Source organism: Mastigoproctus giganteus, chromosome 3 (genome assembly GCF_048544385.1).
Source record: "Mastigoproctus giganteus isolate SK-2022 chromosome 3, ASM4854438v1, whole genome shotgun sequence".
In the NCBI taxonomy this organism is placed as follows: domain Eukaryota; kingdom Metazoa; phylum Arthropoda; class Arachnida; order Uropygi; family Thelyphonidae; genus Mastigoproctus; species Mastigoproctus giganteus.
The window spans coordinates 23,227,648-23,253,434 of NC_143577.1; the positions used below are offsets into that span (position 1 = coordinate 23,227,648).

General features: G+C 35.6%; 1 protein-coding gene across 1 annotated transcript in view; it reads left to right on the plus strand.

Annotated features, from left to right (window-relative positions):
* Positions 1–25,787, plus strand: part of LOC150087800 (voltage-dependent calcium channel type A subunit alpha-1-like) — a 1,442,149-nt gene that overhangs the window by 1,114,379 nt on the left and 301,983 nt on the right. The window contains exon 35 of the mRNA XM_090369204.1: positions 14,105–14,211. Coding sequence (XP_090225330.1) covers positions 14,105–14,211 — 107 coding nt within the window. The remainder of the gene's footprint in view (positions 1–14,104; positions 14,212–25,787) is intronic.

Below are 25,787 nucleotides of genomic sequence, written 5' to 3' on the forward strand. Positions count from 1 at the left end.
TAAGCTTGCTTTCTTGCATCAAATGCCTCTACTAATGCTAATGCTAATGCTAAGTGCGAGAAGACAGAGGGTTGTAATCATTGGGTGCTGGTCTTCTTGGACTAATGTTATTAGTGGAGTCCCACAGGGTTCGGTGTTGGGTCCACTGTTGTTTTGTATATTTATCAATGATATTGATGAAGGTATATCAGGCTTAGTGTCGAAGTTTGCAGATGATAAAAAGGTTGGCAGGGTTGTTAATGACAGTAATGGCAGTGTGCTACTGCAACAGGATCTAGATAATTTGGGCAGATGGGCTAAGAAGTGGCAACTGAAGTTTAACCTTGACAAATGCAAAGTACTGCATATGGGTAGAAGTAACCCCAGAGAAACGTACCAACTATGTGGTACTACACTTAAGGTGGTAGAAAATGAAAAAGACCTGGGAGTAATTGTGCAGGCAGATATGAAGTTTTCTGAGCAATGCAGACAGGCTGACAGGGCAGGTCATGGGGTTTTGTCAATGATATATAGTAATTTTGCTAGCAGGGAAAAGGAGGTGATTATCCCTCTGTATAAGGCAATGGTCAGGCCACGCCTTGAGTACTGTGTACAGGTCTGGAGGCCTCATTTTAGGAAGGATGTAGATTTACTTGAGCGTGTACAGAGAAGGGCAACAAGATTGGTGAGGGGAATGAAAGGATCCTCTTATCAAGAGAGGCTTAAGTTCTGCAAATTGCAGTGGCTGGAGACTAGGCACCTGCGCGGTGATCTGATTGAGGTGTATAAGGCCTTGAATGGGTTCAGCATGCTGAATTCTGATGGGATCCTTCCATTTGTTCATATTACGAACCTAAGGGGGCATAAATTCAAATTAAGAAAGGACAGATGTAGAATAGATGTGCGGAAATTTGCCTTTAGCCAGCGGGTGGTTAATTGCTGGAACAAACTTCCATCTGTCATTGTGGAAGTTGATAGGTTGAATAAATTTAACTGGACAGGCATTTGGAGGGAATGGTGTGATTTTTTTTTTTTTTTTTTTTTGGCTGATGCTGCATAAGCTCATACATTTGCTTTCTTGCATCACATGCCACTACTACTACTACTACTCTCCCGGAGTAATTCAGAAATTTTTTTTTTTTTTTTTGGCTGGTGCAGCATAAGCGTCAGGCTTCCTTGCACCATAGGGCTAATAATAATAATAATCTTGGCGCTGGAGAAGCGATACCAAGGCAAATGGAACTCTGCAATTGTAATTGACTATTGCTGGACTGACAAGAGATGCCCCAGATGTGGGGTATAGAAACAGGCAAAGAAGAAACATAAAATATGAATGAAGTGATTTTATGTATTTTGCTGATCAATGTGATTTAATATATTTTTTTAAATAACTAAAAATAATATCAGTTCTTATTAATTTAAATTGTTTTTTAATTTTTTTTTATAATATAACATGTTTTTCAATATAAGATATATTAAACCAGTATATTAGGCCTAATATAAACCAATATATTAGGCCTACATAGCATATTTTATAGAATCATCATCATCATCATCAGCCATTTTCAATCCACTGCAGGATGAAGGCCTCTCCAGCAACTTTCCAGTTCCTTCTGTTTTGAGCACTGGCCATCCATTTACTACTCAAAAACTCATGAATTTCATCTATCCATCTCCGCCTTTGTCTTCCAGGTTTTCTTCTAGCTCCTCTTGGGTACCATTCTGTTATTTTCTTAGTCCATCTGTCATCATGTCTTCGAGCTATGTGTCCTGCCCAAGACCATTTTAGTTCTTTAGTTTTGATAAGAATGTCCTTTACTTGAGTTTGCTGCCTAATCCATGTGTTTCTCTTCTTATCTAACAGTCTGATTCCCAATATAATTCGTTCCATTCTTCGCTGTGTAGTTCTTAGCTTCTCTTCCATTCTTTTGGTGAGTGCCCAAGTTTCACTTCCATAAGTCATGGTGGGGAGTATACATTGATTCATTATTTTACGTTTCAGACAAACTGGGATATTGCTCTTCAGTATGTGACTATATTTCCTGAATGCTATCCATCCAAAATTTATTCTTCTCTTGACTTCCAGCCATTTATCATTATTACAGCTAATAACTTGTCCCAGATAAGTATATGACTCCACCTTTTCAATTACTGCTCCATCAATCATTATTTCCCTTTCCGTGGCATACTTGTTCATCATTATTTTGTTTTAGCCATATTCATCTTTAGTCCAAAATCCTTACTAACTGTGCATAACTGATTAAGATTTTCCTCTAATTCTTTGGGATCGTGGCTTATGACCACAATGTCATCTGCAAATCGTAAATGGTTTAGGTACTCTCCGTTCACATTGACTCCTTTCTGCGACCAGTCTAATCTTCTGAAAGCTTCCTCAAGGGCAGCAGTAAACAGCTTCGGAGATATTGTGTCTCCTTGTCGAACTCCTTTCTCGATTTTAAATTTGCTACTGTCTTTGTCTAGTCTAATAAAGGATGTAGCACTCTCATATATTTTCTTCAAAATCATAATATATGGAGTATCTATGCCTTGTCTTTCCAGTGCCCGAAACATTGCCTTATGCTGTATGGAGTCAAATGCCTTTTCATAATCCACAAATGCCAGGCATAATGGTGTTTTATATTCATTTGCTTTCTCCATTAGCTGTGATATTACGTGAAGGTGATCCATAGTTGAGAATCCCGTCCTAAAGCCAGCTTGCTCTTTCGGTTGATTCTCATCAAGTATTCTTTCTAATCTGTTAGTAATGACCCTTGTGAACAACTTGTAGATATGGGATAACAAGCTGATTGGTCTATAATTGCCAATTTCTGATTTATCTCCTTTCTTATGCAGCAAAACTATGATTGCATTATTCCACTGCTTAGGCATCACACCTTTTCTAATGCACTTTGTGAAGAGCCTTGCCAGTTTTTGTGTTATGTCTCTTCCTCCCAATTTTAACAACTCTACAGTAACTTCATCTTCCCCCGGGGCTTTCCGATTCTTCATTTTCTTCAATGCATGTTCTACCTCATCAGGAAGAATATCGGGTATGTCGTATGTGTTGCTACTTTGCAATCCATCTTCCCCACTGCTGGTATCATTCCCTCGCTCCTTGTATAGTTCTCTATAGTAGTCTTCTGCTATTTGAATTATGCCTTCTCTGCTGTTTATAAGTACACCATCGCTTTTCTTCAGTTTCAGTATCATTTGTCTCTCTGTATTACTGCTCATGGCTGCTGATTTAAATCCTTTGTTTTCCCTTAATGCTTGTTCTACTTTTCTTGTGTTAAATCTTCTTATGTCCTCTCTGAGTCTCTTTCTAATGGCTTTGCATAACTCAGTATACTCAATTTTCTCCCTGTCAGTGTTTTTCTTGCTCTTCATTTGTCGTCTTTGGTTCATCATGACAAGTGTTTCTTGACTAATTTTTTCTTCTTTGGATTTCTGTTTCCCTATAGGTTTCTTGGGCTTTATCACTTTCAGAAAGTTGTAATATTCCTCATCAATATCTTGGTCCTGAGCAGTCTGCAGAAGCTCAAACTTGTTCTTAAGTTCCAGTACATACTGCTTTTTCTCCTCCTCTGTTATTTCAAAGACCTTTGTATTATTTACTCGAGTCAGTTTTTTCCTTTCCTTTCCTACATCTATATCAAGTGTACATCTTACCATTCTGTGATCACTTCCAACATTTACCTTATTCAGGACGGTAACATCATTCACAATATATCTTCTGTTAGTGAGGATGAAGTCGATTTCATTAGTTGTTAATCCATTTGGACTCTTCCATGTCCACTTTCTGTTCACCCTTTTCTTGAAAAAAGTGTTCATTACTGACAGTCCTTGAGATTCTGCAAATTCCACAAGTCTTTCACCTCTTTTATTTCTTTCACCAATTCCAAAATTTCCTATAGTTCCTCTTTCTGTGCTGTTTTGTCTTTTTCCAACCTTAGCATTGAAGTCCCCCATAATAATAGTGTAGTGGGTTTTCTGCTCATCTAGAAGACTCTCAATTTCGGTGTACATTTCTTCAACCTCTTCATCATCATGGCTCGATGTTGGTGCATAAATCATTATAATCTTTAGCTTGTACCTCTTAGAAATCTTGAGTATTAGTCTTGACACCCTTGGTGATGTACTTTTGAATTCCAAAATGTTGTTTTTAAAATCTTTATGGACCAGAAACCCAACTCCACCTTCACTCCTTTCACTGTTTCCATTGGTGTACAGCAGATTTCCACTTGATAAACTTATAAGTGATTCATTTCTTCTTCTTGTTTCAGCCAAACCAATGATATTCCAATTCACATTTTCTAATTCCTTTTCCAGCTCTAATATCCTGTCTTCACCGATGAGTGATCGTACGTTATAACAGGCCAAGTTCAATTTGGCCTGTTATATTTTATAGAATATAAGACAACAAATTTTGTAGAATATAAGACATAGTAGATATTTTCAAAACTTGAGCAAAATAATTTTTTAATATACTCTGTTATTCCATATATACTTTAATGATTTTTATATATCTTTTTATGATGATTTTTAATTTTTACCATTTTGACAATAGTGACATAGTGACCAATTTCCAAAAATGGGTCACTTTAATTTTTTTAAAAGCCTTTTGTTGTTTACTGTTTTTATTCATTTACTATTATTAATGTATTATAACTCGTGCTGCTGATATGCCAGTTAACTCCAAATCAAACTATAGATTTATTAATAATTTGTTTGCAACTGTTGTAAACTTTAGTGTAGACAGAAAACTGCTCACACTACTATGTGGCAGTCATTGGTTTGCTGGGTCATAAATTCAGGACAATTTTTCACAATAATTTTGAAGTTTTTTTTGTAACAAATGTTGTAATTTGTAATAACGAAATAGTGTTAATTGCTTTAATTATACATAATTAGTTTTACTATACAGTTTATTTATTATAGAGTGTAATTATATTATACAATATAATTTCATAATTATAATAATACGGTTTATTTTTGTATTTAGTTAAATACAAAAATTGGCTCACATGTCAGTCAGTTTACTCTCTGTTACTCTCATCAGTTACTAAAACAGTGGGTTGCATAACCTTTTCACTATTGTAGTAAAAACAAACATTAATTACCAAGAAACTAATGTCACAAATTAATGCTACAATTAGGGTTATGTTTAGCAAGATGTCTAAATACCAATTAAAATAAAATCATAAAAGTTAGAAAGAAATTAAACAACACTTGCCCCAGCAGTATAAACACATGACTGCTGAGGGTGAGTGTGTTTATACTGCTAGGAGTGAGCATTGTTTTGTTTCACCAAAACATGACTCCCCCATCCAAAGAGAAGATACATGCTCACACACACACACACACACACACACCGAAGGAAGAGTGGAGTGCCATCTTCCATAATAATCAAAATTAAAAAATAAAGGCAGGGAATCCACAAGTACCATCTTCTCAGAGAATATCAATGCTTCTGAACTCCAAAATAATTTTATTTATCATTGACCCCTTTCCAGCAACCAGAAGTCAGCGAGCATCCCTATACAATCCAAATATAAAATGAAAAATAATAAACTAAGCTCAATTAAGTAACATATGCCATGGCCATCTATAGTTAAAATAGTGTGTTTGCCATTAACAAAAGCACCCTAATTCTGGTTCACCTAGTGAGTTATCATCAGATTTATCAACAGACTGTCAAATTTAAAGGGGAATAAAGAGAGCACTGTTATTCATGTGGGAACTACTGATATTAAATGACCCGATGATTTGCTGGATAAATATAGGACCATTCAGAAAAAATGTCATGAATTAGATCAGGATATGTATGTCTGCAATTCTGCCCAGACATGGCAGGAGATATTATGTGCTAAAAGCCTTGCGGATTCTGGTATTCATTTGAACAAAGATGATGCAAGGGTTTTTGCCAATATCATTGAGACTAGTTGGTGCTGGGTGTGATACACCCGTGTTTATCAGATGATATGAATTCTGATGTGTATAAAGTCATACTTGTACACATCTTAAGAATTCTTGTTTGTTGCCACAACAGCTGATGTTGGTGAAATGATCTGAGGGTGCAACATATTAAATGAGTGGGAAGGTTAAGCTAGTGAATCAAGCCTAATTAACTTCAAGGGATGCATCAGGATAGTAAATAAACTATATAAAAATACTTAGCATTAACTGTGTCTACAGCAACATCAGGAGTGTTGTCAATAAAATGGGTGAATTCAAACTCCTCGTTAGACAATTAATAATGACATAATAGTGCTAATAAAAAAGTGGTGCCACCTCTAAATTGGGGAGAGCAAGTTCCACCGTGGCACGCATAATGTATTTAAGTAGAGGTATGGAACAGAGAAGAGGTATTCTGGTATTCATTTAAACAAAGATGATGCAAGAGTTTTTGCCAATATCACTGAGGCTAGGGAGGGGGGGTGTGATATACATGTGTTTATCAGATGACATGGGTCAAAGTCATACTTGTACACATCTTAAGAATTCTTGTTTGTTGCCGCAACAGCTGATGTTGGTAAGATGATCTGAGGGTGCAAAGTATCAGATGACTGGGAAGATAAAGCTAGTGAATCCAGCGAGGTGGTGGGAATCATGCTTCTTATTAGCATTAGCATTAGTTGAGGCATATGATGCAAGAACGCAAGTTTATAAAGCATCAGCCAAAAAAAACCCTTCCCATTTCACCCATCTGGTCACTCTAAATGTTTGTCTAATTCAGTCTTAAATTTATTTAAGCTATCAACTTCCATAACAACAGATAGAAGTCTGTTCCAGCAATCAACTACCCGCTGGCTAAAGGCAAACTTCGACATATCTATTCTACAACTGTCTTTCCTCAATTTGAATCTATGCCCCCTCAGGTTCTTAATCTGAGAAAGCGGAAGTGTCCTGTCAGCATTGAGCCTGCTCGAAACATTCAAGACCTTATACACCTCGATCAGATCACCTTGCAAGTACCTAGTCTCCATACTGCAACTTCCAGAAATTAAGCTTTTATTCTTAAGTGCACCCCTTTATTCCTCTCACCAATCTTGTTGCCCTTCTCTGTACTCATTCTAGCAACTCTACATCCTTCCTAAAATGAGGCCTTCAGACCTGTATACAGTACTCAAGGTGTGGCCTGACCATTGCCTTATACAAACAGTTAATCATCTCCTTGTCTCTGCTAGCAAAATTCCTATATATCATTGATAAAACTCCATGACCTGCTCTGGCAGCCCATCTGCACTGCTCAGAGAACTTCATATCTGACTGCACAATTACCCCAGGTCTTTTTCATTCTCCACCTCTCTGAGTCTAGTACCACATAGTTGGTACATTTCTCTTGAGTTACTGCTACCCATATGGAGTACTTTGCATTTGTCAATGTTAAATTTCAGTTGCCACTTCTCAGCCCATCTGCCTAACTTTTCTAGATCCTGTTGCAGCAGCATACTGTTTTTACTGTCATTAACAACCCTGCCAACCTTTGTATCATCTGTAAACTTGGACATTAGCCTGATATATACCTTCATCGATATCATTGATAAATACACAAAACAACAATGGGCCCAGCACCGAACCCTGGAGGACTCCGCTAATAACATTAGTCCATGTAGAGCATTTATTACCACTCTCTGCCATCTCCCACTCAACCATCCCTTTATCCATTGCAGTAACTTGCCCTTAATGCCATACCACTCCAATTTGTACAGCAATCTTCCATGTGCAACAGTATCAAAAGCTTTCCTGAAATTCAAGTATATGATATCAAAATTATTTTTTAATCTAGTTCCTTTGTGACCACATTGTAGTATCCAATCAAATTGGTCAGACAAGACTTCCCCCTTAACAAACCCATGCTGTGGTCTGAGCTATTACTGCTGTCTTGTCTAGGTGATCCTATTTAACCAGTGACTCCATTATTTTCCCCGGAACAGAAATTAAACTAACAGGTCTATAATTATTTGGAACTTCTGGGTTGATTACTCGCACACTAGCAAGACTTTTGTGGATTTATTGGAGGATTGTTTTCTGCAGCAAACATGTTCAAGGGGCAACCAGAGGAAGTAATACCCTTGATCAGATTATCAGCAGTAATTATTCATGTATTAAGAATTTGCAGATAAAGGAACGACTAGGTGATAGTGATCACACCGTGCTGACGTGAGATTTACTTAAAGATGTAACCACCATCAAGGGTAAAGGGAAGGGTTTTTGTTTTTGTAAAGGTGACTACGGTGGTCTCAGACAGTTTTTAAATTCTATACAGTGGGATCAACTAACAATGGTGAATTCTAAATTGGAAGCCTTCAGGGACTTAATCTTGGAAGCTACTAGGCTCTTCATACCAACTGGTCAAGGTTCAGGCCTAAATGGATATCAGATGAATTAATGAGGCTCGTGGCAGAGAAAAAAAATGCATGGGATGCATATAAATTATTTGGCAGATATAAGGTAGTCTGTAATCAAGTCACAAAGGTGGTTAGGCAAGCGAAGGCAGATTTCGAGAAATCTTTGGCAAAGGACACACAGGAAAACAGCAAAGAGTTCTTTACTTGTGTAAACTTCAGAAGGAAGGTGATGAATCAGATTGGTCCACTTGACATAGATGGTTCAACTATTGATGATCCTGCTCAAGTAGCTGATAAACTGAATGAGTATTTTGCATCTACATTCACATATGAGGAGTTGTTCAAGGAGGGGAATGCCAGAAGTTTATCAAACTCTAACAGAGAGCTAAGTGATTTTGTAATTACTGAATGCAAAGTGGAGGAGAAATGGGTGAAGTTAAACATAAAAAAGGCACCTGGAATCTATCCAGTTATAATGAAGGAAGCAGCAAGGGAAGTAAGCAAACCCTTAGCCATAATTATGAGAGCATCCTTAGAGTCAGGGAAGTCCTCTGACTCTAAGGTAGTGATCATGTGGGTGTTAGTTTTGGATAATGAACAAAGATTTCAGTAGTTAAAAGAGATAAAGGCAAGGGTTTTAATTTTGGAAAAGGGAACTATGGCAGTTTGTGTTACATGGCACCTATTAATTGGGTGGATTTCAGAGAGAGAGAAAGTGCATTAGAATTAGGAATTCTTTTAAAGAAATAATCACAGAGGCTATGGATGCATAAAAAAATAAATAATAAATAAACAAACACAAACAAACAAAATACAAAGTTGAACAAATCTAAACCAAACACAATATGTAAATTAGCTTAAAATTAAATCATAATAAATAGAATTAACATAAATAAATTAATTGAATTAACTGTGATGAGATCTGTAAGAAAAACCAAATGGGAGAATAAATTAAACCACAATGAAGAAAACAAGGGACAATTGAGCATTCAAACTGTGGGATAAAAAAAGCATATATATCAAAGAAGATATGTATGCTTTTTTTAGATGCATTAAAAGTATGCTTGATCCATGCAAATGCAATGGATCATATTATTGCCTGCGTGAAAAGTATCTTTACTAAGCCACAAAACTAATGCAGCATGTCAGTGATCCAATTAGGGTTATACTTGCTAAGGTACCAGAATCACACTTTGCCAATCACACTAACCCTAACTGTAGCATTGATTTGCCACATTAGTTTTGTTGTAATTAGTGTTCCTCTTCCAGGTACATTAGAATATATGTGTAAAGTGCCCATATGCATAATGTTAGGTTAATGTGTAGAACTGTCTTGAATCATGTAAAATCACTGAAATAAACCACATATGTTTACTTTTATGTTTTTGTTGTTAAGGCTTTTCTTTTCTCTGAGGAAAGACATGAGCAAACAGCCATTTATTTCCTCAAATGACCATTTAAACATAAGAATAGAAGGTACCTAGCTTTTAAGTTTGCTTTTAGCAGCAATTTTTATGCATGATATGAGAGAGTTTTTAATTTGGACATCATTGGTTTGATCATACCACATTTGATTTATCTAATTGGCTTTTAACTTTGTTCCTTTCTGTAGGACTTTATACTGTTAAAAATTCTCAGTCAGCATTTGACTTTGTAATCATGCCAGTTTGTGCTTACCAACAGTATAAGAAAATGCTTCTTAGTTCTATTAATAAGGCAATTTTATGCTGCTGAGCTGCAAATGTGTAAATTACCGATACAAATCGCAGTACTAAGTATTAGTGGGGGTTAAAATGTTTGTGACCTGAGTACGAAAGGGTAGTGGTATTAGAGCCATGCTGAGGGTGAGGCGACGAGGCTTTTGCTTCAATTTTAAAACTGAAAGGCGGACCAAAAGAAAGATTAAATAATTGCCAAAGTTTTCAATTTTATGTTTCAGTTATTCCAATCCGTTTACATCTTGCTTTTGCAAGGTGAAAATCTTTTTTGTGTACCAGAAATGTATTTTAATTAAGTCAGATTTTTTTTAATTAAATTTTTTTTTTTTATATTTTAGGGGAAGATGCAATTTTATATTTTAGGGGAAGACGCCATGGCCCTGAGTAGTATAGTGTTAAAAATTAAAAATTTTTGTACTTAATGTATAACAATTAAAATGGTAACCCACTAAGTTTCATACAGTTTCAGTTTTTTTAAATTACAACTCCTAAGTTAACAAAGTTGTGTGAATGAGAAAGGTGTGGACAAAATCAGTCACCATGCAGTCATCCAATATTTGGGAAAAAAGGGACTAATGCCAAAAGGCCATTCATGAGGGATAAGGTTACAACATTGGAGAGGATGCCTCTTCCTATTCCAGTTAAGAAGTGGTCAGCAGAATTTAAACAAGGGAGGGAGAGCCTAGAAGATGATCCATGTTGTGGAAAACCTTCAATATCCCTCACTCTGGAAGTATCAAGAGTTAAGTATATTGCCAGCATCTTGAGCATCTTATCCACTTAATAACTGAAGTTCTCCTTATAAAAAAAGATGTCAGCATGATGGGTCCCAAAGTTGTTGCAGCAGATCAAAAATGCACAAGAGTTATCAAGTCAAGTGAACACTTGCATTGTTTTCAAGCAGATCCAGCAAATTTCCTTGTAAGGTTTGTGACCCTGGATGAGACGTGGGTCCACACTTTCAGCCAGAAACAAAAAGGAGCAGTCCAAACAATGGGAACACAGCTCTTCTCCCTGTTCAAAGAAAGCTAAATTGAATCCTTCTGTGGGCAAGGTGATGGCATAGGTTTTTTTGTGATGCCACTGGATTGTTGCTAGTGGATTACCTTCAGAAAGGCCAAACAGTCACAGGGGCATATTATGTAGACTAAAATGGCTAGCATCTATTTCTCCACCAACAGTGACATCACTGCTGCAGTGGACGCATTCCTGGAAGCCCAAATGACAACTTTCTTCACAACTTGAATCAATGCATTGCAGCATCGGTGGAAAAAGTGTATTGACTCCAAGGGGACTATGTTGAAAAGTAATATATTGCCAGACTTGTGAAATAAACCCTTCATACTCAGGCCATAAACTTTTCAAATGCTCCTTGTATTAGTATTAGTACTGGAAAATGATGCATGAAAGCAAGCTGTACAGAATCAGCCATAAAAAATCGAACCATTACTGAAATCATTTTCCTAATTCTTCCATAAATTTATTCAAACTATCCACTTGACTCATTTGTGGGTCACCAGATGGAAGTTTGTTCCAATAATCAATTACCCTCTGGCTGAAAGCAAACTTGCTTTGCAATAGAGTTGGAAGTCTATAAGTACAAGCCAAAATGCTGCCTTCCCATCAGTGTCAATAAAGTCAGCCCTCCCCTGTCAGTATCAATAAATGCAGCCTTCCCCTGTTAATCATAATTATTAATGACAATGATTAAATGAGAGACAAGAACAAAGATACCCATCATGAACATCAACAAGTCGATGGATGACAAACTGATAAGTAGCACAACGTTCACAGCAGACTTTACTGAGGTGTACTGGCTGCTTTAGCTTATCAACTGTTTAATTCCTCGAATAAAACATGTTGCTTGAATAGAACAATTCTTCCATAACTTTATTCAAACTATCCACTTGACTCATTTGTGGGTCACCAGATGGAAGTTTGTTCCAATAATCAATTACCCTCTGGCTGAAAGCAAACTTGCTTTGCAATAGAGTTGGAAGTCTATAAGTACAAGCCAAAATGCTGCCTTCCCATCAGTGTCAATAAAGTCAGCCCTCCCCTGTCAGTATCAATAAATGCAGCCTTCCCCTGTTAATCATAATTATTAATGACAATGATTAAATGAGAGACAAGAACAAAGATACCCATCATGAACATCAACAAGTCGATGGATGACAAACTGATAAGTAGCACAACATTCACAGCAGACTTTACTGAGGTGTACTGGCTGCTTTAGCTTATCAACTGTTTAATTCCTCGAATAGAACATGTTGCTTTATCTGAGAGTGCATGGACAGGCAAGTTTCATTCTAGTAACTAAACAAAAAAAAAAAGATGCAACATATTCTATTCTTGAGGAACAAAACTGTTACTTATACGAAATAGGACACATACATGTTTGAGTATTCACATGTACTAGTGATTTAACGTTTGCTCACTGATGTAGTGATACTCCTATCATAAAGCCTATCTCTTAAAAGTTATAAGTTAGAAAAGTTCATCTGTGAAATGGAAAGAAGATAGTACTGTACAAAAAGAATTTGTGACTCACAGTAGTAACAAATTATTGAGGCTACTAATACTTATTTGGAAATATATGTTTGAAAACATTTCCCAGATAATTTTTTAAATCTTCATATTTAAAAATTTATTTCGTGTAAAATAGGATAAAAGCCTATAATGCATGTGTTATAAATTTACAGTATTATGTGCAAAGTATTTTAAATAATTAAATACATTAAGTACAGTAATATCGAATAATTTTAAAATAGTAATAAAAACATTAATTTCTGAGATTGTTTACAATGAACAGTGATTTCACCGAATTTTTAAAAGAAATCATTATAAGGTAAAAATGAATCCAAATTTTAGTACCTAATAAAGTTAAACATCTGCAGATAAGACAGTTACATGTGCAGCCATTTCAAAAAATCAGGTAAAATAGTTTGTGTGTTCTTAAAATTTTTTGAGAGACCTTGAAGAAATTTAAGGAAATAAGCAGTCATTATATAAAATGGTATTATTTAACACTTTATCTATGAATCTGAAACCAGTGATAGTTTTTCACTAAATATAATTCCTTACATGAATTAAAATTGAATATTTTGTTAAATATTCAGATTTAATTCATGTAAGTAATTATAGTGATCAATATAATTACTATAATTACTTGCATTATGATATTATGAAGTATTATCTTTTAGAATAATTAAATTTTTATTGGATAATTTATATAAGCCTCAGGCTTCCTTGCACCATATGGCTAATAATAAAAAAAATAATAATAATAACTTTTATTTAAAAGTCTTTGATTGAATATTGGATATTACACCCAGTATTACATCTTCCATCATACTTCCTTCATCATAAGGAGTGAAAGAAGATACACATTCTGTCTCTATGAGGTCCATTATTTAACTGAAATTAAAATCACAAATAGAAGCAATTGTTCTGTTGATGTGTGCATACTTATTTTGTCACCCACCAACTTAATTACCACAACATTTTAGTTGCCAGTGCATACCTGACCTAAGCATTTTATATTTACAGTAAAAAAAAAAATTAGTGCAGTTCTACCAGCTTTCTGTTGTCAAGATCATTTGTGTGTGTTGATATGATCCAATGAAATGCTAAACCTTCAAATTTTTAATACACTCATAGCAGAAACTATAACTATAAATATATTTGGTATATGAAATTAGTTTAACGGCCAGCTAACTTTCTATCACGAGGTCCTAAGGCGAAACATGTTTTCTTACTGCAGCCAAAAGTCTAGCAGTTCAAAGTGTTTGTTAGCATTCAATTAAATATTATTTAACTTTAACATAATCATATTTGGAGAATCAATTTGCTATCAAATAGCATTACTTATGAAACAAGTTTTTGTTTCTCAGGTAGTACTGAAAAAAAAATCTTAAAAATGTCTGGTTTTTGGATAATTCCAGTTTTCATAGCAAGATTTGAGATAAGCAATAACTTTAATTAAACATTTTAATTTTTGACCACTCAATTTCATATAACATTGGTGGTCTTATTATTTATTTTTTTTTTTTTCAGATTTGCTTGGTGTGAAAATGACAGTAGGAAAAATTTATGTTGCGCTCTTGATTTTGGACAACTGGAGAACAACAAGGTTCCAGGGAACTGTAGTGGATACTGTTGGAGTAAGTTTTTGTCATTTTTCAAAAACTGATATTCTAACCAAATGATTAAAAAACAAGCAGCTAAATGATACACCTAACATCAATAACATAATAACATTTATCAGAAAAATTCAGAGATTTGAACTCAGCAACCAGATGAGCAAGTAATTTTCAAAAAAAAAAAAAAAAAAATACAGATTTCATTTTAGTCCATAATTATTTAAATTATTCAAATTATTCATAATTTGTTTTCAGATTCTATCATGGTTATTTATCTCTCTCTCTCTCTCTCTCTCAATAATTACATGCACATAAATTTAATATCATGATTATTTTAAATAATCATGTAAAATATAATGGAATTTAATTTAAATTTAATTCTAAGCTTATTAAATTTTATTAAATTAGTAAGCTTTGCTAGAGTATTGTTAATTCTTTGGTCACAAAAGAAAACAGAAAAGTTTTAAATTTAAGAAAATGCATGAGTGAATAAAACTTAATTTGTGTCTGAAATTCCATATTGTATTACAAGAAAATGTCTTCATTAACTTAAGGAAGAATGTGATACTTAAATTCACATTAAGAAAACTTACAAATTTACTACTGAAAAAGATAACACTTACAATACTCTTTCATGCTTTTATTAAATTTCTTCAGCTTAAGACTTTATACACTTTTTGACTGTTTAAGTTGGATCTTGCAATGGCTAATGATCTGACTGTTATTCTGAAATATCATATCTGCATCACTCTCCTCTTTATTTATGGTGCCTTAATTTTCTCATCACTTCTGAGTAATGGTCTGGCTTCTATTTTGGATGTGCATATTACATAATAAGATGGCATATCATCAGAGCTGGTTAGGATTTACCAAGTCAAGAACTGAGTTAGTCATGAAATTTAAGTGTGTTCTTGTGCAACATTAATGGATTTGGCAGATAATTGACTTTATAAAATTGCAAGTGGGTGTTTAACTCTTACATTGAAATATGGAAATTTTGACTAAATGGACTAAAGAAATTTGATAGGCACAATATGAATAGAGCTGCTTATTAAAATTTTTAAGAAAAGTCAGAAGGAAACTAATACAAACAGATTTTATTCACAGGTCAGAGGGAAACAAAAACATGTAATACCAAAATAAAATACAAACTGTGTTTGAAGGCAAAGTAGTGAGAGGCCAACAGAAAATTAAAAAGTAGAACCATATAACAACCAAATACTTCATGTGCACGTCCTTTCTGTGCTTTCCATAACCATTTGCTCTTGTGAGAGTAATGACATCATTTGAAGGTCATTAATCCTGTGGAATGACTGCAATTACTGGTGGATTTGGTATGCACTATTATATAAATTGTATTCAGCTGTATTGTTTGCTGAAACAGGCTCACTGTATGCCATCCATACCAGAGCAAAGTTTATTAAGAGTAAAGCCAGGACCAGAGGAACTTGTTCAAATATCAGGCATGATCTCCTGATGTTTTGGAGAAAGGGAGGGAGGGAACTATGTTGTGCAAACTGGCATTATGTTTGCAATACTTGATGATCCTATTTTTGATAACTTACAACTTCTTAATTGATTATACTGTATAACAAAAAAGTTTTGTTTGTGTTGATTTCTGTATGTTACTTGCTTAATTTTTGTACAGTGAGTAGAATTTTGACATTGTCTTTTTACAGATCTGTGTCTTACATAAATACTTCCAGTATATCTAAGTTATAATGTATTTGTTTTGATCCAGATTATTGTGATTATCACTTAGGGTGTAAGCTTCTTTCTAGAGTCTTTTTGCGAGATCTGCTAATACTCAACAAAAAAAAGGTCTTCTGGATTGGAAATACACACAGCATTGATAAAATTCTTTTCTACCTCCAGACATACTACAGTGATGAACTAAAATATAAAACACAAAAGCAAATAAAAATTTATTTTTATATCTATATGCTGTCAGTAACAAATAAATTCTAACTATATTCTAATGCATTAGGGCTTAAAGCCTCAAGCTGCGAAAGAGATTAGACTATGTGTAGAATATACACATATTCTAACTATATGTAAATATAAAAATACCTTTTCTATGTATAAAAATATACATTTTTATATTATCACAAACAACATCCCAAAATAACTTGGTCAGCATTAAAATGGAAAGTGCTACAATAAATGAATGAAGTGATAATGCAGGATGGAAAGATTATGTAAACTGTTTACTGCTTCTGGAACAGCCCATTATGTCATCATCTGCCCATTTGAGTAATAACTTGTTTGAATGTGGCATTTGAATCTTGAGTTATGATGGACATTATCATATCCATCGTAACTCAACAAATGGACATGATAATGATATAAAGTAAATCCAACCAATGGTGATGATATGGCTGGACAGGCATGAACAACCATGTAAACTTGGTTAAGATCTTGTGCATATCCTGTATTCTGGAAGTGTTTGGCCAATGGGGAATCCAAAACATCCCACCCCCTTCTTAATTAGCAGCCAGATGTTCATCTGTGTGGTCATGCAGATGCTCCTTAGTTTGACCCAATAATATTTGGTGCAGTGAAGACAATTTATAAAGGCATGCCTCAGTAGCCAGGTGGGAAGGAGCAGCAGTGCGTAGCACACACTTCTTGATTAGACCGGGGTTCAAGCCCGTCACCACCAAATATGGAGGATGCGGAAAGGTCAGGGAATGACCACCACATATTCCCGGAGCAATATGGCCTTAGTTGCTAATGCTCCTAAAAACCAAATAACAAACAAACAAACAAACAATTTATAAAATACATTACCTTCGTCTGTATAAACAAAGCTGAAGATAGTTTCAGCTGTGTGACCACTAACAAAGAAGTTATAAAGAAAAGGCCTGGATAGATGGAATGAACAGTATAGCCAGCAACAAAGGACATTAGAAAAGTGAGCCAAGGGGGATGGAGACCATTAAATCTGTCCAACGTTGCATTGCAAAAGCTGCATTTGCAAAGATTTGCTTAACTCAAATGATCTCTTGTTGTTCAGGACATAGATGTACTGCACTAGGCACAGTGACAAGGCATAAGCAGTTTAGGCCTTGTGTACATATGCATTGGCTGTACTAAAGTATGAGAATTGGCACACACGCATGCATTGCTTTCCTGTGGGGATGTTTAGATGCAGTAGCCCAGTGGTCTCAAACTGGCGGCCCCCGAAGCAATTTTACACGGCCCGCAAATACATTTCAATTATGTATTTGTTGTAAATACGGTGCTTATAATTTTAGAGACATAGAGATATGGACTGAGCTTATGTGTGCAACTGCTATTGAAGGAAAAAGAGATAGAATGAATAGGCTTTGTCTTTGTCACTGTATGCTTGTATGCCAGGCCACGTGACTGGGGTAAGGTGGGAGAACTTCCCACGTCGGTACAGTCAGTAAATTTAGTTCGCCAGCCGACAGTTGGTGGCACTTCAGTATTGTGGTGTTTCCGATTTTTTCTATTGGTACTTCTGATATATATTTTCCTTGAGTCAGTCACTAGTTGGTTAGCTGGATGCACAGCTGTGCAGTTCATATTGCTATATAGATGGAGACAAACTAACGTATGGCCCATCAGCTGCTTTCAGATCGTGCATTCAGCACACATGCAATTTGAGTTTGAGACCACTCCAGTAGTCAATATGCTTAACTAAAACATCTGAAAGGGAGAGAAAAGAGAGTTTACTTTCATTTTGAATATAAACTGAATGTTAGGTTCAAAGCCATTCGTGTATGCTGGTGCGTGGACCTAACAGCTAACTGTAATTACTGGTGGATAAGTCATCAACAGAAGTATGGAAAGCCAAGCCAAAATCTTACTCTCAAGATCCCACATCACTAGACAGGCCACAGCTCCATTGATGTATGGTCCTATGTTGGCACTGAACAGCAGAGGCTTAACTAGGGTATGCAGAGGGTGGCCCAATCACAAGTTTAATAAAGTAAAATATGTTACATATGTAAATCAAGCATGGTACTGCATGGTCATGTTAGATAAACACAATGCCTGACCATGCTTAAACAGAAGCTTGTTTTACCACAGTGGTAGAGAATGAAAGGGACCTGGGGTGGTTGTGCAGGCAGATATGAAGTTCTCTGAGCAGTGCAGACGGGGTGCAAGAGTAGCTCATGGTGTATTGTCAATGATATATAGGAATTTTTCTAGCAGGGATAAGGAGGTGATTATTCCCTTGTATAAGGCAATTCAGGCCACACCTAGAGTACTGTATACAGGTCTGGAGGCCTCATTTCAAGAAGGATGTAGAGCTGCTGGAACGAGTACAGAGAAGGGCAACAAGATTAGTGAATGGAACAAAGGGGTGCTCTTACGAAGAAAGGCTTAAGTTTTGCAAATTACAGTGTCTGGAGACTAGGCACCAGCGAGGTGATCTGATAGAGGTGTATAAAGCCTTGAATGGTTTGAGCATTCTCAATGCTGATGTGATTCTTCCTCTCGCTCAGAATAATCACCTGAGAGGGCATAAAATCAAATTGAGGAAAGACAGATGTAGGATAGATGTGCCGAAATTTGCCTTTCGCCAGCGGGTGGTGGTTGGTGGAACAGACGTCCATCCCTTGTCGTGGATGTTGATAGCCTAAATAAGTTTAAGGCTCAGCTGGACAGGTATTTCGAACGAACAGAGGGGTGAAGTGGAAGTGGTTTTTTTTTTTTTTTTTTTTGGCTGATGCTGCATAAGCTTGCTTTCTTGCATCAAATGCCTCTACTAATGCTAATGCTAGTAAAACAAGCTTCTGTTACATATTTTAATATTTGTTATGTATTACCATGGCTGAATAACATCACTAGGAGAAAAATTATTTTAATGTATAGAAAGATAATAATAATAAGTGGAGAGGCACGATGGCCCAGTGGTTACGACACTGGACTACCAGCTTGATAGACCTGGGCTCGAGTCCCACCTTGGCAGAAGCGAACATGGCTCCATCATGCTGGGAGACCGTATAATAATAATGATAATAGTAATAAATTAGAATAATAATAAAAATATATATAAATTAAATAAACATTGTGAAAGTTGCTCCAGTGGACCTACCTACCCCAAGGTCGGAGTGGCAGCTAAGGTAGATTGTGGCGCCATCTGGCATCACTCCCGAAAACTACCACTGGACATAAGCCAAAGCTTAACAGGTCCACCTCCATTGATGGATGATGTTGCAGAGAAATATTAATCATATTGCATTGAGTGTGGCACAGGATAAAGTCACTCGCATTCAGGCCTTAGTCAGAGGGGTCGGTTCAAAAAGTGAGAGACAGTCTCCTGAGGAAGACAGTGGAGAAAGTGGCACTATCCCTCATATGGCTACCACAAGAGATTGTGGCGCCATCTGGCATCTGACGCCATCTGGCATCACTCCCGAAAACTACCACTGGACATAAGCCAAAGCTTAACAGGTCCACCTCCATTGATGGATGATGTTGCAGAGAAATATTAATCATATTGCATTGAGTGTGGCACAGGATAAAGTCACTCGCATTCAGGCCTTAGGCAGAGGGGTCGGTTCAAAAAGTGAGAGACAGTCTCCTGAGGAAGACAGTGGAGAAAGTGGCACTATCCCTCATATGGCTACCACAAGAGAAGGGCAAGACTATCCAGCCCAACCAACTGGAAGTGCTTCCTGTGCAACCACCCAGTGACCACCTTCTAGAGACCACCCAGGAAGAAAGAAAATGCCAACAGATGAAGTGGAGCATCGAAATGAATACGTAGATCATGCAAGCATACTATGAAATAATGCAGCTAGAGACCGATATGACAATGTACAGGGCAAGACTGGGACCTCCGTAGCCAGGCAGGCAGGAGTGGCAGTGCGTAGCACATGTTTCTTGATTAGACAGGGGTTCAAGCCCATGACCACCAAATATGGAGTATGTGGAAAGGTCAGGGAATGACCACCGCATATCCCCGGAGCAATATGGCCTAGTTGCTAATGCTCCTAAAAACCAAATAACAAAGAACGAACAGGGTGGGACTACATACCAAGTAGTTGGAGCGATTCCCATATATTCGGGTCAGCGAATAGCTGACCAGAGAAGGACCATCATCATGAAGAACCTGACAGCTCCTGCAATTTTGGAAAAAATCAAGCAGAATGTGAGCAATCAACTACAAAGGCTAAAGAATATGGTCAATACAGAACCAGAGGAGAAAGAAAATACCGCTACCGAACCAGAGGACAAAGAGCAAGAAATACCCACAGCAACCCACAGCAACTGAAGTGGAAAGAGACGAGGTCATGATATCCAGAATAGAAGACATTGCACTGGCATAACAACCACTAGGATTAATGAAAGAGAAATTAGAGACCAGCAGCAGAAGAACCGAAAACAAAAGGAACTGCCAGCTTGGGAAAGAAGACTTTGATAGAAGAATTAAGAGTCAAGATAGGCCAATTGACCCAGTACCAATGGGGTTATAGGAGTAAGAAATTGATTGTAAAATTGACGAGCATCCTCAAGAGAGAGACAGTGTACACAGCAAACACGAGAAAAAAATCAGCATCAGCCAAAAAAATTTGGCTGATGCTGCATAAGCTTGCTTTCTTGCATCATATGCCTCTACTAATGCTAATAAATTATCATTAAGTAAATGGATTACAATTTATTGTAATCCATTTACTTAATGATAATTTATTACAATTTATTGTAATCCATTTACTTATTCCTTTATTAATGATTATAATTAATACAAAAGTGTATTCATACCAAGACAGTGGTTTACAATTCATTATGTTTATATGTTCTGTATCGTACTTTCAAACTAAATGTTTTAAATTAAAACTCTGGTTAAGATCTCCTGTGTCTAGTTAAACATTAGTTTGTCGCTGAGGATGAGGCGGCCTCACCTTCAGTGACAAACTGACATTTACTTAATGCTAATTTATTTAATTTTAATTATTAATCTTATTAACAAAATTAATAACTAATATAAAATTATTTAAAACTTAAAATTTAATCTTTACTTGATGTTTCCTAATAGCTATTTTTTAACTAATTCAAGACTAAACCTTAACAAATAAGAAATGTATAATCGAATGAATAAATTTTTCTTAATCTATTCACACTAATTTACCAATTCTGCTGTCTTTACTGTGACTGAAGAAGTGATATAGGGAGTGCCACGAAAAGTTTAAGTCTGTGTGGAGTGTAATCTGGCTATATTTAAGAAAATATAGGCAGATTACACTCCACACAGATTTAAGTGCTCATTATTTCACCATTTTCATATTCTCTTCTTTCTATTGTTTGCATAAGTAAGAGGGCTTTGCTGCTTTTACAGTACAGGCATACCTCAGTTAATGTTACCTCTGATAACGAAGCTTCGATATAACGAAGTCCGCAATTTCAAGCCCCATTTAACATAAAAAAAATATTCCAGTTTAATCACCTGAAATCTAAACAAACTGAAGAAATTACGGAAACCTTTGGGGCTTCTCATGGTTGGTTCGAGAAATTTAAAAAACGGGCCAGGATTCATAGTGTAAAATTAACAGGAGAAGCTGCAAATAAGTTTCCAGAAAAACTAAAGGAAATAATTGAACGTGAAAATTTTCCAACAAATTTGGTGTTCAGTGTTGACGAAAGCGGTTTGTTCTGGAAACAGCTACCAACAAAAAGCTTCATTTCTATTGAAGAAAAATCAGCTGCTGGGTTCAAAGCAGCCAAAGACCGTTTAACGTTACTCTTTGGATCAAATGCCTCTGGCGATTATAAATTAAAATTGTTATTAGTTTACCATTCAGAAAATCCGAGGGCATTAAAAGGTAACATAAAAATGAATTTACCTGTAATATGGAAAGCAAATAGAAAAGCGTGGGTTACCAAGGAGTTATTTACTGATTGGTTTGTCAACCACTTTTGTCCTGAAGTAAAACGGTATTGTCAAAAAAACAACTTTGAAGAAAAAGCTCTTTTGTTGTTAGACAATGCTCCGGGACATCCTACTGATCTTAACATGTTGGACACATGCATTCCTGCCAAAGTTGTGTTTCTTCCAGCAAACACAACTTCCCTGATTCAACCATTGGATCAAGGAGTAATAGCATCATTTAAAGCTTATTATCTGCGTCGAACATTAAGCAATTTAACTGAACTAGAGGATAAAGAGGAAATGACAGTTAAAACTTTTTGGAAAAACTACACCATTAAAAACGCAATTGAAAACATTGATAGTTCTTGGAAAGAAGTCACTAAGAAATGCTTAAATGGAGTTTGGCGCAAAATATGGCCAGAAGTTGTACAAGAAGAAGAAAATAACATCCAAGAAATTAGAAATGAAGTTATCCAGATGGCTCAATCAATAGGTTTCAAAAATGTCGATGAAGAGGATGTTAGAAATTTATTGAATGCAGAAGATGATGGTTTTTCAGTGGAAGATTTAGAAAACCTTGTTAGCAACGAAGACAAAGATAATGAAGATGAAGTTAAAGAAGTTTCGGCCGAAAAAGTGTTAACAACCAAAGATATAAAAAGGTGCTTAAATGACATTGAAAACGTTTTAAATTTTTTTAGTGAAAATGATCCTGATTTAGGAAGAAGTTTTATTGTTAAGCGATCAGTGTTAAATGCAATAACTCTGTATAGGCAATTGTTAAATGAAAGAGAAAAAAAGCATAAGTAATCAACTTTAGACTCATATTTTAAAATGTAATTTCACTTTGTATGTAAGTTGACTGTTTATTTAATAAAACTTTTCTTTGTTCGAAAAAAAAGCTTTTCATTTTCTTTACGTAGGAACGTATCCCTATTCTGGCCATAGTATTTTTACCTCTGAAAACGAAGTTTCGCTTAACGAAATAATTTCGTGGAACGCATCCTATTCGTTATTCGAGGTATGCCTGTATTTGCATTCTTTTCCAGAGACTTCTCATAAATAGGAGACTTGGAATCTTCCAAGAAGTCTCCTATTTCTTCACTCTTAAAACCTGTCCTTCAGAGCTTACTTGAAGAGGCTGCAAAGGAATATGTTAAACTGTCATGGTAAATCATGAGATCTCATTGGACCAAGGTGTAATCCTCACTTGGATAAAATCAGATGGATAACAACAAATTGGTTAGTTTGACCTCAATGACAGGGAAGGTCATGGAAACTATGATCGCAATGCATTACAGGATCATATTGGAAATTATGATATAATAATGGAAAACAAAATAGCTTCAAGGGAAACTCTTGCTTGACCAATGTGATAAACTACTTTTAGATGTGACCCACAGGAGTTAGATGCAAGAAACGATTTAGACATTTAATACTTAGACTTGAGTAAAACATCTAATATGGCTCCATATTGAAGGCTGCTGTATATTTTAATTAGGGACAGGATTTAACGAGGTGGATTGAGTAAAGGCTGAAGGATAGAAGTCAGACAGTTATAAATGGTAGCACTTTGGAGTCGGCCAGAGCTATAAGCATAGTTCCTTGTGGCTCAGTGCTAGAGCTATTCTTGTTTCTGATTTTATGTTGAATTTCTTGAATGATAGCAACTTGGGAATAAGAGAAATTTTTTAAGGTGGGGGAGAGAGAAATGAATGACTGTGGAATTTTCAAATTAAAATGGGACACAGATACCAGCGACATATAAACAAATTGTTTGGGGAAATTAATAGACTGAACCTGGGGAAGTTCATGTTTGGTTAGTGTGCTATTGAGCACTGGATAAACTGTCTTCCACAGTGGTTGAGGGTGACAGTCTGGTAAAATTTAAGGTGGTGCAGTTGGATTATTATAAGAGTACATACGTGTTTTTTTTTTCTTGACTGATGCGGTAAAAGTGACATCCTTGCACCTTTTTTACTTATATTAAATGCCGATATGAAAACTGTTAAACTGTTTATTTAACATGAAGATAAAAAGATTTAAATTATTTATTTCTCTTTATAATTTGATCTTAATCAGAATTTTAATCTTCAATTGTCCTAGTACAAAACTGTTTTTGCAAACCCCTTAAAAATATTTTAGGCTTCCAGTTTGCACTGGTGTGATCAAGTCATTAGTGGTTGCAATAAGACTAGAGCTAGGTTGTGTAGATAAGTGTTTTCTATTTTTTTTTGAGCACGTTAATATATATGAATATTGCAGCTATTGTATTCATGATGTATGTCTGTCTGCCCATCTGAATGTCCACATGTAACAACTCAATTTCCATTAGATGTATTTTCATGAAATTTTATATTTGGGCCTTTTAAAAATATTTGTTATTCCAAATTTCATTAAAATCACACCAACAGAAATCTGGTAATTATTATTTCTTTGTCCATCCATCCACAACTCAACAATTGGATAGATGGATTTGAAATTTTATATTTGGTTCTTTTATAATTTGTCAACCCTTCCAAAATTCACTAAAATTGGACCTATTGAAGTTTCACGGTTATTATTTATTTTTTCATGCACATCACATAAGCCAAGGGTATCCAACCCACAGCCCACACCATCACATTATGTGGCTCACAGCCATGTAAGCAGCCCTCAAGTGTTATGCATTCTTCAAGTTTAAAACTAGATTGTCACAAAATATATTATTATTATTATTATTATCATCATCATCATCAGCCACATGGTGCAAGGAAGCCCAAGGCTTATGCTGCACCAGCCAAAAAAAATTCTGAGTTACCCTGAGAGAGAGAGAGAGAGAGAGAGAGAGAGAGAGAGAGAGAGAGAGAGAGAAAGAGAGAGAGAGAGAGAGAGAGTCAGAAATAGAAGAGAATTGCCAAGAAAGAGAAGAATGATGATATCCGGCTCAGGACCCTAGGTGTGCCAAGCCCATACTCACCATACTCGCCCCTGGGGTTATATAGTTTCACTTTTGAAAATATCCATTTTCAATAATATTAATTTTTTCTATATTGCTTTCTTGTGTTTTATGTATATCTTCCTAATTATAGTTCAGCAATAGTTATTTGTATTATGTAATAACTGGTGAATTTATTTTCATATTTAATTATTAAATATAATAAAAAACCCTCTAAATATGAGTGAAGATAAAATAAATTAAATTTGGTAATAAATTTGGAAGATAAAATAAATTAAATTCTATTTCAATAAATGCATAATTAATGGTAAGGAACTCATCTTGCAGCCCACAACCCACTTGTTACAACAACCCATACAGCCTGCAGCCTTTAGTATTATATCTGGTTGGATATAATATGGTTGGATGCCTCTGACATGGGCTATTTATATGCCATATATTGTAGCTGAAGCACCAACTATTATATTTGTTGCCATGTGTTAGTTGGAGGAATGAATGGGCAAATGTGGAGGATGCATAGAAACAAAACTTTCTTGGTTAATGCAAAAAAAAGTCATTGTTTTTTGCTCTTTTTTTGTTATAAAACATTAATTATTACTATTTGTTAATATATCTAAATTGTAATGCACTGCATACATTAACCAACTTTTTTTTTCCTTTCTTTTTTTTTTGTCTGGCTGCCACAACAAAGCTTTCTTCTTTGCATTTTTTGATCCATACTAATATTGCAGTTAGCTCTCTCTCACTCACATTTTACTCTTTCAGTCCTTTGGCAAATTTACTTTCATTGTATTACCATATCGCCTCTTCCGTGTC